The sequence below is a fragment of the Brassica napus genome, chromosome A7, assembly GCF_020379485.1.
Source record: "Brassica napus cultivar Da-Ae chromosome A7, Da-Ae, whole genome shotgun sequence".
Lineage (NCBI taxonomy): Eukaryota > Viridiplantae > Streptophyta > Magnoliopsida > Brassicales > Brassicaceae > Brassica > Brassica napus.
The window spans coordinates 13,367,420-13,381,389 of NC_063440.1; the positions used below are offsets into that span (position 1 = coordinate 13,367,420).

The 13,970-nt window shown below is 34.1% G+C and overlaps 2 protein-coding genes, 1 long non-coding RNA gene and 1 pseudogene across 3 annotated transcripts; 1 reads left to right on the top strand and 3 right to left on the bottom strand.

Moving 5' to 3' along the window:
* Positions 1-194: 194 nt before the first annotated feature.
* On the bottom strand, positions 195-2,506 carry LOC106356442 (GDSL esterase/lipase At1g20120-like). Its single transcript, XM_013796198.3, has 5 exons — positions 1,987-2,506; positions 1,373-1,503; positions 1,020-1,253; positions 688-943; positions 195-574 (listed from the first exon to the last, which is right to left on the bottom strand). Exons 1-5 carry the CDS (start codon positions 2,423-2,425, stop codon positions 375-377), a joined length of 1,260 nt encoding a protein of 419 aa, XP_013651652.1. The 5' UTR covers positions 2,426-2,506; the 3' UTR covers positions 195-374.
* Positions 2,400-6,314, bottom strand: LOC106356443 (annotated as a pseudogene).
* Positions 6,315-8,447: 2,133 nt separating this feature from the next.
* LOC125576533 lies at positions 8,448-9,555 on the top strand. Its single transcript, XR_007314944.1, has 2 exons — positions 8,448-8,598; positions 8,629-9,555. It is a non-coding gene; the product is annotated as an uncharacterized LOC125576533 (long non-coding RNA).
* A 299-nt stretch (positions 9,556-9,854) lies between these two features.
* On the bottom strand, positions 9,855-13,752 carry LOC106356444 (synaptotagmin-2). The gene is made up of 12 exons (XM_022688819.2): positions 13,054-13,752; positions 12,626-12,724; positions 12,482-12,532; positions 12,276-12,394; positions 12,058-12,178; positions 11,876-11,977; positions 11,732-11,806; positions 11,567-11,643; positions 11,241-11,487; positions 10,787-11,137; positions 10,396-10,530; positions 9,855-10,307 (listed from the first exon to the last, which is right to left on the bottom strand). Exons 1-12 carry the CDS (start codon positions 13,162-13,164, stop codon positions 10,176-10,178), a joined length of 1,620 nt encoding a protein of 539 aa, XP_022544540.1. The 5' UTR covers positions 13,165-13,752; the 3' UTR covers positions 9,855-10,175.
* Positions 13,753-13,970: the final 218 nt, after the last annotated feature.

The following is a 13,970-nucleotide window of genomic DNA, read 5'->3' on the forward strand; positions in this document are numbered from 1 at the left end:
TTAAGTGAAACAAGAAGGATAATGGATTATGTTTATTGAATTGAATCATCACATAAACAAAAAGCGTAGGTCGTTAGAAGAAATTCAACATCATTTTTACATTTGATTATTTAATTAGCGCAGCTTCTATATTTTCAAAGAGGAAAAAGTTTCAATGATATTTTTCCCATCATCCCATAATAAAAGTTGCCCTATAAATTAAGCACTCATCTTTTTTTAATTCCTTGTTCCATGTTAATATTATACGTATCATACCATAGTCAGGAACTAAAACATTATACCAACTAATGTTCCAAAAAATACATTAAACCAAATGAGTTACAGCTTTTATTTAGCCAAATTATATCATCAACGGACACATCTTAAATCTACATTTATTTGTCATAAAAAGGGCTCATGTCAGTCTCTACAAACTTTTTGGTTAAAATTCTATAAGCTCTTTCCGTTGGATGGTAACTGTCCCAAAACATATAAGAAGATACATTGCTGCAAAGAAGTGATGTAAATTGGTTGCAAAGCGGGCCTAATTCGACCATCCCTGTCCCGCAACATCCTCTATCAATCTCATCAAATCCTGCAAAATTCCCCCCAAAAATGAAAAAAAAATAATAGTCTTAAGCTCATTCACACACAACAGTAGTTACCACCTTTTTCATTCTTTCATTCAAAAAAAAAAACAGTAGTTACCATATTCTTTGGGGTTTTGGATCATATGAGCGAAGAGAGAGTAGATATCAATATACACCAAAGTGGCGTTTTTCAAGGTCTCGGCCACTGAATGCAAACTTCTTGAGAGTTTGGTATTGAAAAGCTGAGCTGCAACGTTTATTTCATCAAAACACTTTCTCTTAAGTCCCCCTCTTGCGGTTCTTTGTATCGGTATACACCCGATTGGCGAAACACCAATGAATCCTATCTTTCTTGCTCCAGATTCATATAGTTGCTGCCAAATTTTGATCACTCTATGTTCATCAGGTTTTACTTTATCTGGCTCATATAATTTTCAAATTTCAACATACCATAGCGAAACTTGAAGCAGAGCTAGCCATATAAGAGGTATATGCATCGATGTCATATAATAATTCTTCTGCATGTGTACCATAGTATGTGTTAGCTAGATCATCGCTACCCGCAATCACAATGGCTAGACTTTTGGATATTATGTGCTCAGCTTTCTCTTTTCCCACAAAGCCTTTTACTTTCTCTATATATTCTTGAAAATATGTCAACTGGTTTGACATCGGTATTGCGCTCTTAGGTATAACATTGGTAACACATGAAAACAAAAATGTTATCAAATGAAATTAGGTTTTAAAATTAATTAATTAAGGAAAGGTAATTCGAACGGCGAAGGATAGTCCGATGTTATTACTACAACGATAGGTGTCAAAGGATCGAAGCCAGAACCACCCGAAGCAAATGATACACCAGTAATGAGATCTTCTTGGGTTAGCCCTGGCTTCAAGTATGGCGGTAAAGTTGGTTTTACTCCTAAAAATTCCGCTGCGAAAGTAAAGACCAAAAAAGATCAATTTTAGTAAGAATGTTTCCACTGAAAATACAAAAAAAAAATATTCATTCTTAAGCTGACGCGATGCCATCTTATGTAGTTTTTTTTTTTGAGAATGATCTTACGTAGTTATGATGATAATATTTTACGTATAAGTTTATGTATTAATAATTTCTATTTTTAGACCAATTAAACCAATCCAAAAATTTAAGATATGAAATGGAACAAAGTTAATGTAATAGGCAAATAGGGTCGTCGTTACTGTGCGAGTGGCAATCATTAGTTATGATTTTCTTTGTTTACTAAGCGTCTTTGTTAAATATTTTTCTATGGATTTTTTTCAACTTTTATTTTGTTGCATCTTTTTCAAACTTAAGGGTGAAAATTCATATATTGTAAAAAAAAAAATGTTAATTATGATTAATTTGAAAAAAAAACTTAATGCAAAAATGTACTAAAAGTAAAGGCAAAGTCACCTATAAAATCAGCAGGGATCTTGCCATTGCAAAATCTACCGGTGGGAAGTCCGTGTGGAAAATTCATGCCATAGGGGGGAAAATTAGCTTTGACTAATGTTGAAATGTAATCGTTATTTCCTGTGTCTACAATTGAATCCCCAAATGCAAAGATCGCAGGAAACGTCGTGTTGCGTGGCCTAGGGAGCGAGGGTGTCGGAGCTGGCCCTGGACTTGGACATGGACATGGCTTTGGCTCTGGAGCCGGGGTTGGCCCTGGACTTGGAGATGGCTTCGGCTTTGGACTCGGTTGTGGAACCGGGGCTGGCCTTGGACTCGGCTCAGGAACTTGCTCTAAGTGTCTAGCTGAGGCAACGAAGAAGATAAAAAAGAGTGGGAGGAACAAAACACATCGGAATAGTTTGGAACACGAAGGCGAAACAACATTATATTTCATCATATTGGTTATATGTTCTTACACGTCTGATAAGGAAAAAAAAGAACTTGTTACGAAGCTCCGGAATATAAAGGAGTGTAAGACAAAAAGAAATAGTATAAGTGTCTCTATTCAGATAAAAATAAATTGCGGACACAAGCATGCGGTTTTGATGGTTACAAGAAGAAGAAACTTGTCTTCTATGGCTTCTTCTCATTCACACATTCCGAACTTTCCTGATATTACGTAATTCATCACTAGTCTCACTCTCGTTTTGCATTATTTTATATACACTACTTCAACAATATTGTTTCTATCCAAAGAAAGTAAGAAAATAGAACATGCTTCCATTTATTATTTATAACAACTCGAACAAGTGATCAAAAAAACACGGGCTCGAGCTAGGAAGAAGTATCGAAAATAACAAGTGATCACACAAACATGAGCTCGAGGAAGAAGAAGAAGAAGAAGTATCGAAAAGAATACTGAGTTTGTTGAAGTTTTATAATACCTTTGAATATTCTATTTACCCCCATTTCTCGCACGCATGTTATAGACGTGAGTCATGACTATAGTACAACTGCACATAATATGATACAAGAGAGGAAGATGGCATGTTTGCATACAAACGTGAAACCCGATTAGTTAGATATGTCAATTACGTTGGACTGTTGCGTTTAAACGTATATCCTTGACTAGCAAACTCAAAACGCTAAAGGCCATGGTATAAAACTATAAATGGGTGTTGTAGACCTTTGTTGTTATTGCTGTTGTCAGAGTTATGGACTCTATGTTGCACTTAATTCATTTCAATGGTGACATGACCATAATCATTAATAAGTAGCAAAATATATGCATTACACTAAGGATCAGCTCGTATAGATATATAAATGTTATACTATACGACCATAAAAAGGGCAAGTTTCCCAGTTTATATCTCTCACATGAACACAATGAAATCATAATGTAATTTATATCTCTCGGAGAATCTAAATGGTCAGACATTTAAACAAACAATCAGTCATCAGAGAGAAACAAGACTGTTCATCACCCGAAAGACTTTCATATACACAACACAAAGGGGAAGCAACACCCACATGAGACACGACCAACAACTTATTTCGTTGTAATCAAACACAATTCAATAAGAAATGATCAAATCTCATACATTTAACTGATAATATATGTCATCCTGTCAACCAACAAAGAAAGCGGGTAAGATGATGATCAATGCGCGCTAAAACAAGGAAAGGATTTTGGCAAACCCCGCACTCTATGGTCTCTGATCCTGAGATAGGAACCTGGGTCTTCCCTGCATTTCGATGGAGGAAGATGATAACAGCAGTGATGACTGGCTTCTTCGACAAAAGAAGGCTCCTGTCAAGTCTTGTATGAATGAAGACATGGTATCTAGCTAAAATGAAGAAGTCGGGAGATTCATGTTTCCGTAGACCCCAGTATTTGCCTGAAGTGGAGATTTTTTCATTGCCATACACAGTCCTGTTTTAGGCCTGTCCCCGTAATTGTTTTGTTCTTCCTCAGCTTTATAGCCTTAGGCCTTAGCTTGTACAGTTCCACTGATTGTAACAAACACAAGTATCAATAATACTTGACTGATCTCTGACTCTAATCTTGTACTATTACTTGTGCTCATTGACATCAATGAGTTTATGACACCAACGAAGTTGGCTCTAGTTATAGTTTCGATCTGACAGCACGAGATGGTTCATATCATATCTCAACCAAATCACTTGCATATACAACAGCTTGAAAGCATAAACAAAAATATTGCCATATTAATTAGACTCGTATGTCAATACAGAATGATCCCATGTCTACATAGCAAAGAGTAGTACACACTTTGAACTCAAAAGATACAACAACACAGCTTTGATTTAAGCAACTATACAAAAAGCTAACTCGAAATGTCTCTCTTCACTATCGTAATTGTCATATATTATAATCACAAGAAGGCACAACGGTTCTTGTTCTTTTTCTTAGTCTTCTTCTGCTTTGGTGGCTGAAGAACCACTTTTATGGCTGCATCAAACACTGCCTTCACATTCTGTAGAATCCAACAAACTTAAGCCTCATAGTACGCAAATAATAAGAAGCAGTACAAGCAATATTTTTATATCTACCTGCTGAGTCTTTGAACTACATTCAATGTAGACAGCAGAGCCAATCAGTTTCTTCAGTTCCTCTCCCTGCATTAACAACAATGGAACCATGTTTCATCACAAAGTGATCATCATGGCGGAGACTAATAACAACCATACACCATAGTACAAGAATCAAGTACCTGGTTTGTAGTAATAGGAACTGCACCTGGATGATCTATGAAGAATTGCTTGTCATCTCGAAGATCTGCAAATCCCAAAAAAAATTCACAATCTCACATGGCCATACAAAACTCTGTAAAAAGCTATGAAGATGACCAAAGATAGCATGATGAGTTCAAGAAGGAAAGAGTGTGGATACCAAGTTTTGTACCAACGAGGATAATGGGAACACCAGGAGCATAATGCCTGAGCTCCGGAATCCACTGAGAGAGATAACAAAATCAAATTAGACTTTTTATACTCATCATAAGTTATATAGAAGAGGCAAAACCTTCTTGGCGATATTCTCGTAGCTAGCCTTGCTGATGAGGGAAAAAGCAAGAAGGAATACATCTGCTCCACGGTAACTCAGAGGTCTTAACCTGTTGTAGTCTTCTTGACCTGTTTTCAAAAAAAAAAAAAACAAGTGAAGACCGAATGTTCCAAAACGGTGTCCCACAAGCCAAGATTTACAGTGTTGCCATCAACAACCACATTAGCACTGAAGTTGTCGAAAACGGTTGGAACATAGTCCTGAGAGATTCACCAGTTCACAGGTTTTATGTTAGATCGTCCACACGAGCTTCATGGTTAATGATTTGGCCATAAATAAATTAGAAAAAGAAAAAGAAAATAGAAATTACAGTAGGGAAAGTGTTGCTGGTGTAAGAAATCAGCATGCAGGTTTTTCCGACAGCACCATCTCCGACCGTAACACACTTTATGAACCTTGACGCGCTCATCTCCGCCGGATCGTATAAATTCCCTTTTTCGTGCTTATTCCTCAAATCATTCCTAATAAGCAAAGCCTGTGTATCGCACTCTATAACTAGAATCGAAGTCGTAAGCTTGTGAATTTGAGAAGCCACCAAAAAAAATATAGCAGAGAAGAAAGGAAGATGCTTAATGTGGCGGTTGATTGATGACTTTGAGATGATTGATACTTCAATACAACTATGTTACAGCTCCCACCTCCCGTATAATACTTTTTATTTATTTATTCAACACGTATTTTTTATTATCAAAATTTGAAAATCTCTTTTTCTTTCTTTCTTTATTTTCGCGGATTTGAATTTTGAATGAGAGGAAGGATCTATCTGTTGGTTTTATGAAAACAAGAAAAATGCAAATGTCACAAATGTGTTTATATTAAATACATTTACTACAGTCTACAGAGTTCATAGTATTGCAAAAAAAAAATCAAATAAAATTACGTACGAGAGACTTTATGGTTTATTTCTATAAGTTTATAACTATAGTAAGTATAGCAAAATATGGAGAGGCACATCGGATTTGGCAAATATCATCATCATCAAGAACGTGCCGCATAGTGTTACGGCACGATTCCGAAATATCAAATTACTTTCTTTCTTCTCTTGATTTTCCTCATCAGTTACCTACGGATTAGGAAACATAGGCGACGAGAGTCCAAAGGGACGTGCCCAATTCTAAGTAAACCAAACAATAACGATCCACCACGTCACTGAGTGCCCCATCACAGAATCATAATCACACCAGTTGGTAGCTTCGTTTTTAAATTCATGAATCATAGTTAGTACTTAGTAGTATGTCTATTGACTTTTAACTATGATCAATCCAATCACATTGTGTTACAAAAAGTCTATATTTGCTAACAAAGAAAAAGTCTTGTATATTTGGAAAATGCAGTTTGTATTTCCAAACATTCGTATAATAATAATATTTGTTTGTTTAAACCACTCATTCTTTGAAACTGATTGTATGCATGCAGGTGCGGAGATAGAATGTATTTTACAACTCAGAGATTATAGGAAGTGATTGTGGAACTAAACAAAGAGAATAAACGAGAAATTGGGAAAGATATGAAGTTCACCAAATCATTATATCGGAGAATTTAAGATTACTACACATACCATTCCTACCAACTATTCACCAACCAGTAATTAACCATCCCACTTTTCTTTATTAACTAACTCAAACTCAACTATTATATTTGAAAATATTATCATTGAATTAATAACCATAATGATGGAAATCATAAACTATATTTTAGTGTGATTTTGACACCAAAACATTTTCAAGATCTTTGGATCCTACAATGCCAGCTAGGCCGGTTTGCCTCTTAGCTCCAGTTTTGCATCCGAACATGAGAGTCAATGACCTTATTAATCAGGAATCACAGGAATGGGATGTTGGTTACTGAAAGATTATGTTGCCCCTGAAAATATACTTTTCATAAGGAATTTGGCCATAAGCTCAAATCATTGCCACGACACATTCTGCACTAAGAATGGCCAGTACACGGTTTAATAAAGATATTGGGTAGCTCGCAAGTTTTGAAGGTTGAGGATGAGAAGGAAGTACTCGAGCCCAGTATAACGAAGTTTCAAACATTTGCTTGGATGATAAAATCCCCACAGAAGATATGTCATCTTATATGGCAATTGATAACAGTTCATGTGGCAGTAAAAAAAGAATCTGATAAGGCGTAACATGAGATGCGATAACTATTGCCCACAATGTGGAAAACCATAAGAATATGTTACTCATATAATTTTTGAATGCCCATCAACTCTACAAGTTTGGACCTTATCAGCGACGCCAACAAGCCCAAATATCTTCCATCTCCCGAGTATCTATGCTAATATGGATTATCTCTTATGGAGAAAAAACAACATTGTCGAGTCATATTTAGACAGAGATTCTTATCCCTGGATAATCTGGTACATTGGAAGACCAGAAATGATAAACTTTTTAGGGGGATAGACAAAAATCCTTTGGAGCTAGTTTTCTATGCAGAAAGTGAGTGTCACGCCTCGTCAATGCAAACGAGATGGTGCCATCAACTCCACAAGACCATAGTATTGACGAACCTCAAGTCTTAAGCTTGGGTAATATATGTATGATAGATGAGACATGGACATCTACAGCACCGTTCCGCGGGTGTGAAGGGTTTGGATGAACAGCTTCGGGAAGGTTCAACTTATGGGAACACGAAATTATATTCGGCGAGAGTCTGCCATGCATTCAGAAGTAGAAGCACTGAGATGGGCGATGTAGAGTATGCTTCAGTACTCGTCATGTCAAAGCTTCAGAACGGACTGCAAGGATTTGATCTCCATGATTAAGGAGCCCCATGCTTGGCCAAGTTTTGCGACATAATTTGAAAGGATAGAGACTGCAAATATGCTTTCCGGACTTCAATATTACTCATATTGCACGAGCGCAAAATCAGATTTCAGACTTTTTAGCTAGGATGGTAAAGTCTTTCCATAGAGAGCTTTATTATATTGGTTGTTTTATTCCGGTCTGGTTATCCAGACTACCTCAAGTTTGAGTAATATAATAGTCTTTCGTTGTAAAAAAAAAAGAAAAAGACACCAAAACCTTCTCTAACCCAATACTAAAAATCACACCATTTTAGTGTAACACTATAATTTCACACCAAATTTGGTGTGACATTGTTTACTATAATAAAATACTATTTACTTATTTTATCTACTAATAATAGCAATCCCAATTAATTCCAAAGGTTGTGAGTCCACTTATGTTGAAAGGTTGTGTCTTTTGAAAAAGAAGTGTAAAGGGTTGTGTCTTTTTTAAAAGTTCTATGTTGGAAGGTTGTGTCTTTTCCAATTAATTTCTAAGGTTATGAATCCACTTATGTTGAAAGGTTGTGTCTTTTGAAAAAGTAGTGTAAAGGGTTGTGTCTTTTCTAAAAGTTCTATGTTGTAAGGTTGTGTCTTTCTACTAATAATAGCAATCCCAATTAATTCCAAAGGTTGTGAGTCCACTTATGTTGAAAGGTTGTGTCTTTTGAAAAAGAAGTGTAAAGAGTTGTGTCTTTTCTAAAAGTTCTATGTTGGAAGGTTGTGTCTTTTCCAATTAATTTCTAAGGTTGTGAATCCTTTCCAATTAATTTCTAAGGTTGTGAATCCACTTATGTTGAAAGGTTGTATCTTTTGAAAAACTAGTGTAAAGGGTTGTGTCTTTTCTAAAAGTTCTATGTTGTAAGGTTGTGTCTTTTCCAATTAATTCTTAAGGTTGTGAACTTCAATTATGTTGAAAGATTGTGTCTTTTGAAAAATATGTGTAGAGGGTTGTGTTTTTTTCTAAAAGTTATATGTTGTAAGGTTGTGTCCTTCTAAAAATAGTCTAAAAGTTGTGACTATTCACTAGTATCTTTTAAAAAGTGAGAAGTTGTGAGTATTACAAGAATGCGACTATTCATATTGAAGGGTTGTGACTATTCAAATAGGCTTTAAAAAATCTATAAATAGTCTCTCCCATGCATTTTTCAAATCAAATTTTCACTAATCTACTAATAATAAAATGGAAAAAAAAATAATGTCAAAGTTGTAACTTTTCATCTAAACAAGGTGTCTTTTCATCTCAAAGTGGGATTGCTTTAAAAAATATTGGTTTTATTTAAGTAATGTGTTAGTTTATATAATAATTGTTGGTATTTTATAAGAACTCTCTCAAAAATTAAAAAAAAATATTATAAATGAGACGGGTCATATTAACGTAAATCAACATATATTTATTACAATATTCAATTTTCTAAATATTCATTTTTAATAAATAAAGCAGGTAGATAAATATACAAAATAACAATTACCAACATATAAATTATAATTGTTTAAAATTATAAACTAATAATTTTAATATTATGTCTTAAATAGGAAAAAAAATTATATATCATGCAAAAAAAAAGTTGCATTTTGTTCAAAAAGTGGTTGAAGATAACTATCATGTGAAAAATGTATGAAAAAACTTAAAAAGGATGAAGACACAATTGTATGCAATATGTGTTTTGATAAAAAATTAAAGGGAACATTAAGGTTTATAAAATATATATATATATATATATATATATATATATATATATATTTGAATACTTTGTAAATCATATTTTAATCATCAAAATTAAATTTAATTATTTATATGATTTAATTTTTTATCAGGCATATAAAATTATAAATTATAGATTATAATATATTCTTTATAAAATGAGTTCCCGTGCGATATCGCACGGGCTCTTTGCCTAGTTAATATAATAGACAATTAAATAAATGATAAATATAAATATAAATACATATAATATTATAAAATAGTTTTTAGTGTAAAGTTTGGTGTTGTAGTTAGAGAAATAAAAAAAAATTGGTACAAGAATTACATTAAAATAGTGTAATTTTGACATTAAAATAGTGTTATGGGTCGAAGATGCCCTAAAACATAGTTGGTGTCTCCATTTTCCAAGAAGCTGCAAGCTAAATCAGAGAATTCTTATTGGGTCTGTTAATTAAATATCAAAAAATAAAGTTGTCCCCAGCAATTTCCATGAGGTCCATTACGCTTAAAATTAATTCATAGTTTATCTAGAGATGTTACGTACAGAGCAAGGAACTCGAAACCAAAAAAGTGTTCTGTCATCAGCCAGCCCTCGGAGAAGGAAACACAGACCTTTGGTATCAAGAAGAAGTTCTCCACTGAAGCTCAATCTGAATCCGACCATTCTTGGAATCAATCAGATTATACTTATCGTTGATTCTCCTATTACTCACAACATCACCAAGATTTATCACCACATATCCAAGAGTTTCCTGATATAGAGAAAAAAGAAAACACTCTGTCAAGTTCTTGTTCTTGCTCGAAGATCTTCAGATGAATTATAAAGATCTTGTATTATACCTTAGGATGCATATTTAAACCTATTCGTGAAGTAGTACTTATGACTTCAACGTGAAGCTTATCGTTTATGGGAGGTTCATCTAATGGAAATTGAAAATCTTCATCCCATCTTGGCTCTCTGTTTTTCTTTACACGCTGCATATCAAACCAAATATATATCAAAAACCTAGGGTCGGATTTGAGAATTAGAGGGCCAAAAACTTTTTTAGATTCATCTTAATAATTTTTTTTAACAATTTGGGTAGCATGTCAGTCTCTATATAATATGTTTTTAAAATTAAGGGGCCAAAACGAATGTTTCATCATGATGTGCCTAGAACCAGCCATGCAAAAACCCTAGAGTTAATGTTCTTTGCAGTTTGATTTTGAGTTTAAGAGTGTTTTTTGGTACCTTTGTTTTACGTTCTTCTCCTTTGAACATCAAACGAACAGAAGGGTTTGTGTGATATTTGCCTTCTAAATCTTCAGCTTCATGAACAATAACCACAAGCAACCCACCACCAGAAGGTGTGCCTTCTGGTGCTTTCTCTACTGCATTTGGATCATCTAAGTTGTCTGGGATGTCATCTTCTTTAAAGGATTTATACTCCACTTCAACAACAAGCTGTCCATGCGATTTCTCGCTAACTGGCTCGTTTGGTTCCATGGATTTTAAAAGCTCAAGTGTCATGAGCTTTGGCTCCTCTGGAGTAAGGTCTTTAAGTTGAATCACATTCATTCCTATCTTATCATGTTTACCAACCTGAGTTTGGTCAAGAAGATAGAAGGATAGCAAATGAGAGATTGTCAAAAAAATGTGAATCTAAGTAGCAAAAAAAAGAGCGATTTGTAGTTGTTGGTGTTACTTGTTCCCAGTCATAAACAATGAGCTGAAGTTCTTGACTCTCTGGTTCTTTGACAACTAAATCGAATTCTTCGTTCCACTCAGGATTTAGATTGCTGTGTTTAACAACTGTCTTCTTACCAGGAACTTTGTCACCGGAGAGTGTTAATTTCACATAAGGGTCTGATCCATCAAGAAGATCTTTTTTCTTAAGCTTTATTGCCTTAATGACTTTCACATTAAGCAATCCAACATGTTTCTTCATTGCTCTGCATGTCATGAGATTCAAGATTTAGCAAATACTCAAACAGAAGTAGAAGTGAGACTTTAAGTAGAAAAAGAACTTACTTAGAAGGATCCATTATCTGTACAGTCAAAGTCTTTGGCCATAGGTACATGTTTGCAACCTGATCTTTAATGAGTTCCTACAATAAGAAAATAATCAAGAAACGGTTCTTTTAGAGTTTAAGGTCCGAATAGAATGTTTGCTTTGATTGGAAGGAATCATTGTACCTGGACAAAGCGGTATAGGCCAGGAATGGCCATTACGTCTGCACCAAGTAACTTCAGTCCAAAGTCTACTTGGGGCTGCAGAAGAAATCACATTTTAGACTCTCTATGCGTATTAAGGTGTTATTTGCTCCATTTGGATTAGACCTTATCCATGAGGGAGACAAATATGTTGGCAAAACAGGGAAAAGAAGGGACCAACGGCTTCAGAGTAATCCTTGGAGTAGCAAATACTTGCAAATCAATCACCTGATGATACAAACTTGCAATGCAAGTAGTCACAAAAGATGAAAAGGCTTTTCTTGGAGATGCAGCGAACAAAAACTTACCTGGACAGTAGCTTTGAACCCAAATGCTTTGACTGCAACAAGGATATTAGGGTTCCCTGCCCATTTCACTGACAACTCCATGATAATTTCTTTGTCATCAGTTGCATAAACTTTCATTCCTGCAAATAAGGGTGAGAATAAAAATAAACAACAAGGAAGCAGAATCTTGAGGACAAGATTGTTTATTTATAAGTGTTAAATAACACTAGGATAAAACTTGGAAAGTTGGTGGTAATCCCAAAGTGAGCATTTCAAATTCAACTGAATCTATTTTGTAGTTTGGAATTTGTTCAGCAATAATTGGTTTTGCAATAGACTTGGCCATGTTGCAAATAGCCTGAAAACGTTATAGGGAACAATGGTTATAGTAACTGAGGACTAAAAAAAAAACATGAAGCTATGAAGAAGAAGAAGAAGACTTTACCTTGTTCATATAAGGCCACATATGGCCAATGAGCTTGTTAAGCCAATCAATCTACAGAGATTAGAGAGACTTTGTTTCAATATTTTAGACCATGCATATATATTATCATTCAAGTAAGAGTGTCTAAGAGGAAGTATAACATACACGATCAAAATCTGGATTTTTCACCCACAAAGGTATCTCAGGAAACATTGTTGATATAGTCTCTGAATCTAACTCCACCAATGGCTTTATATCAGGATCCTGATCATGGATTGAACAAATAATATATAAATAAGTTAACCAATACGAACATTGTAAGAAATTAAAAGAGCTCAGTTTCAAATTTTCTAACAATTTTAAAATTAATCCCCAATTCAACTTCCCCATTTTGTTTCAACTTTAAGAATCGAATATAATCACACAGAACTTTTTAAAGAAAATAAAGCAAAGTGATCATATAATTTCATGAATGCAAAAATTATCAAATATATATAGGCAAGATTCGTCGCATTTTAACGGGAAAACAATCGTCGAATGTCATGTTGAGAAATGTATTAAACAAAATATTTGAGAAGAAGATTGAAAGATGCCTGAACATCAGTAGACTGGTGATAGATGAATAAGTAGTAACCGATAACGATCCCAACCGTCGTCCCGAATCCGAAACCAAACGTACCCAATATTGTGCTGATTATTCCCATCTCTCATCAAATTCAAATCTCCTGGAGAGGAATAAAAACTCTTCCTATTCGTCTTACTTAGAACGACGATGAAATTAAATATACAAAGAGAAAATCAATTGATGAAGGGGGCATTACGTTAGAGAAAGTGAAGTCCCCAAAACCATATTTACTATTTTCATTCACTTGAGAGAAATTTTATTTGAGACTTAAGAAACGGTGTGGAATAAGAAACTTTCAAGAGCGTTATGTACGGACTCTCTGTACTAAGTCCATTTGTTCAGATGGATTTTATTGTTTCAACCAAACCTTTGCTTAGACTTTTCGTTTCCCATTTTTTGCGTAGTCGTTAATTTTCTATTTTAATGTGTATAACATTTTCTTTTCTTGTTTCCCACCATCTTGTTTTCTTAGTAGCGTTAAGATACATTCTTGTTTTATTAATCAACTAAAAAGCATGCTCTTATTAAAAAAAAAATCTCTAGTACACGATATTTATCCAAACGACGTAAAAAAAAAACTTATAACATCCGTCTGCTAAGAGCATCTCCAAAAAAGAACTATATTTTGAAGTTTCCAAAACTCTATATATGAAGTTTATAGGTGTTTTTCTCCAAAAACAAAACTTGAAATTCAACTTCAAAACTATTTGTATTTTATAATATGGTCCTTATATTTGTCATAATTAATTTGAATTCATAAAACTTTTATAAATAACTAGCACATACATAAAAATATTACAACAATATTAATTAATAAAATATTCTATAAAAATATAAAATTTAAATAAAAATAACTTAATTAATATTTAACTTCAAACGAAATAT

Excerpts from the sequence above, each read along its gene's own strand:
- LOC106356444 (XM_022688819.2), bottom strand. The coding sequence starts at position 13,164 with ATGGGAATAATCAGCACAATATTGGGTACGTTTGGTTTCGGATTCGGG. Across the intron at positions 12,533-12,625 it reads AAAATCCAGATTTTGATCGT|ATTGATTGGCTTAACAAGCT; the intron begins GTATGTTATACT and ends TAATCTCTGTAG. Across the intron at positions 11,138-11,240 it reads TTGTTTATGACTGGGAACAA|GTTGGTAAACATGATAAGAT; the intron begins GTAACACCAACA and ends GACCAAACTCAG.
- LOC106356442 (XM_013796198.3), bottom strand. The coding sequence starts at position 2,425 with ATGATGAAATATAATGTTGTTTCGCCTTCGTGTTCCAAACTATTCCGA. Across the intron at positions 1,254-1,372 it reads CTTTGACACCTATCGTTGTA|AGCGCAATACCGATGTCAAA; the intron begins GTAATAACATCG and ends GTTATACCTAAG. Across the intron at positions 944-1,019 it reads CTGCTTCAAGTTTCGCTATG|CAACTATATGAATCTGGAGC; the intron begins GTATGTTGAAAT and ends AAAATTTGGCAG.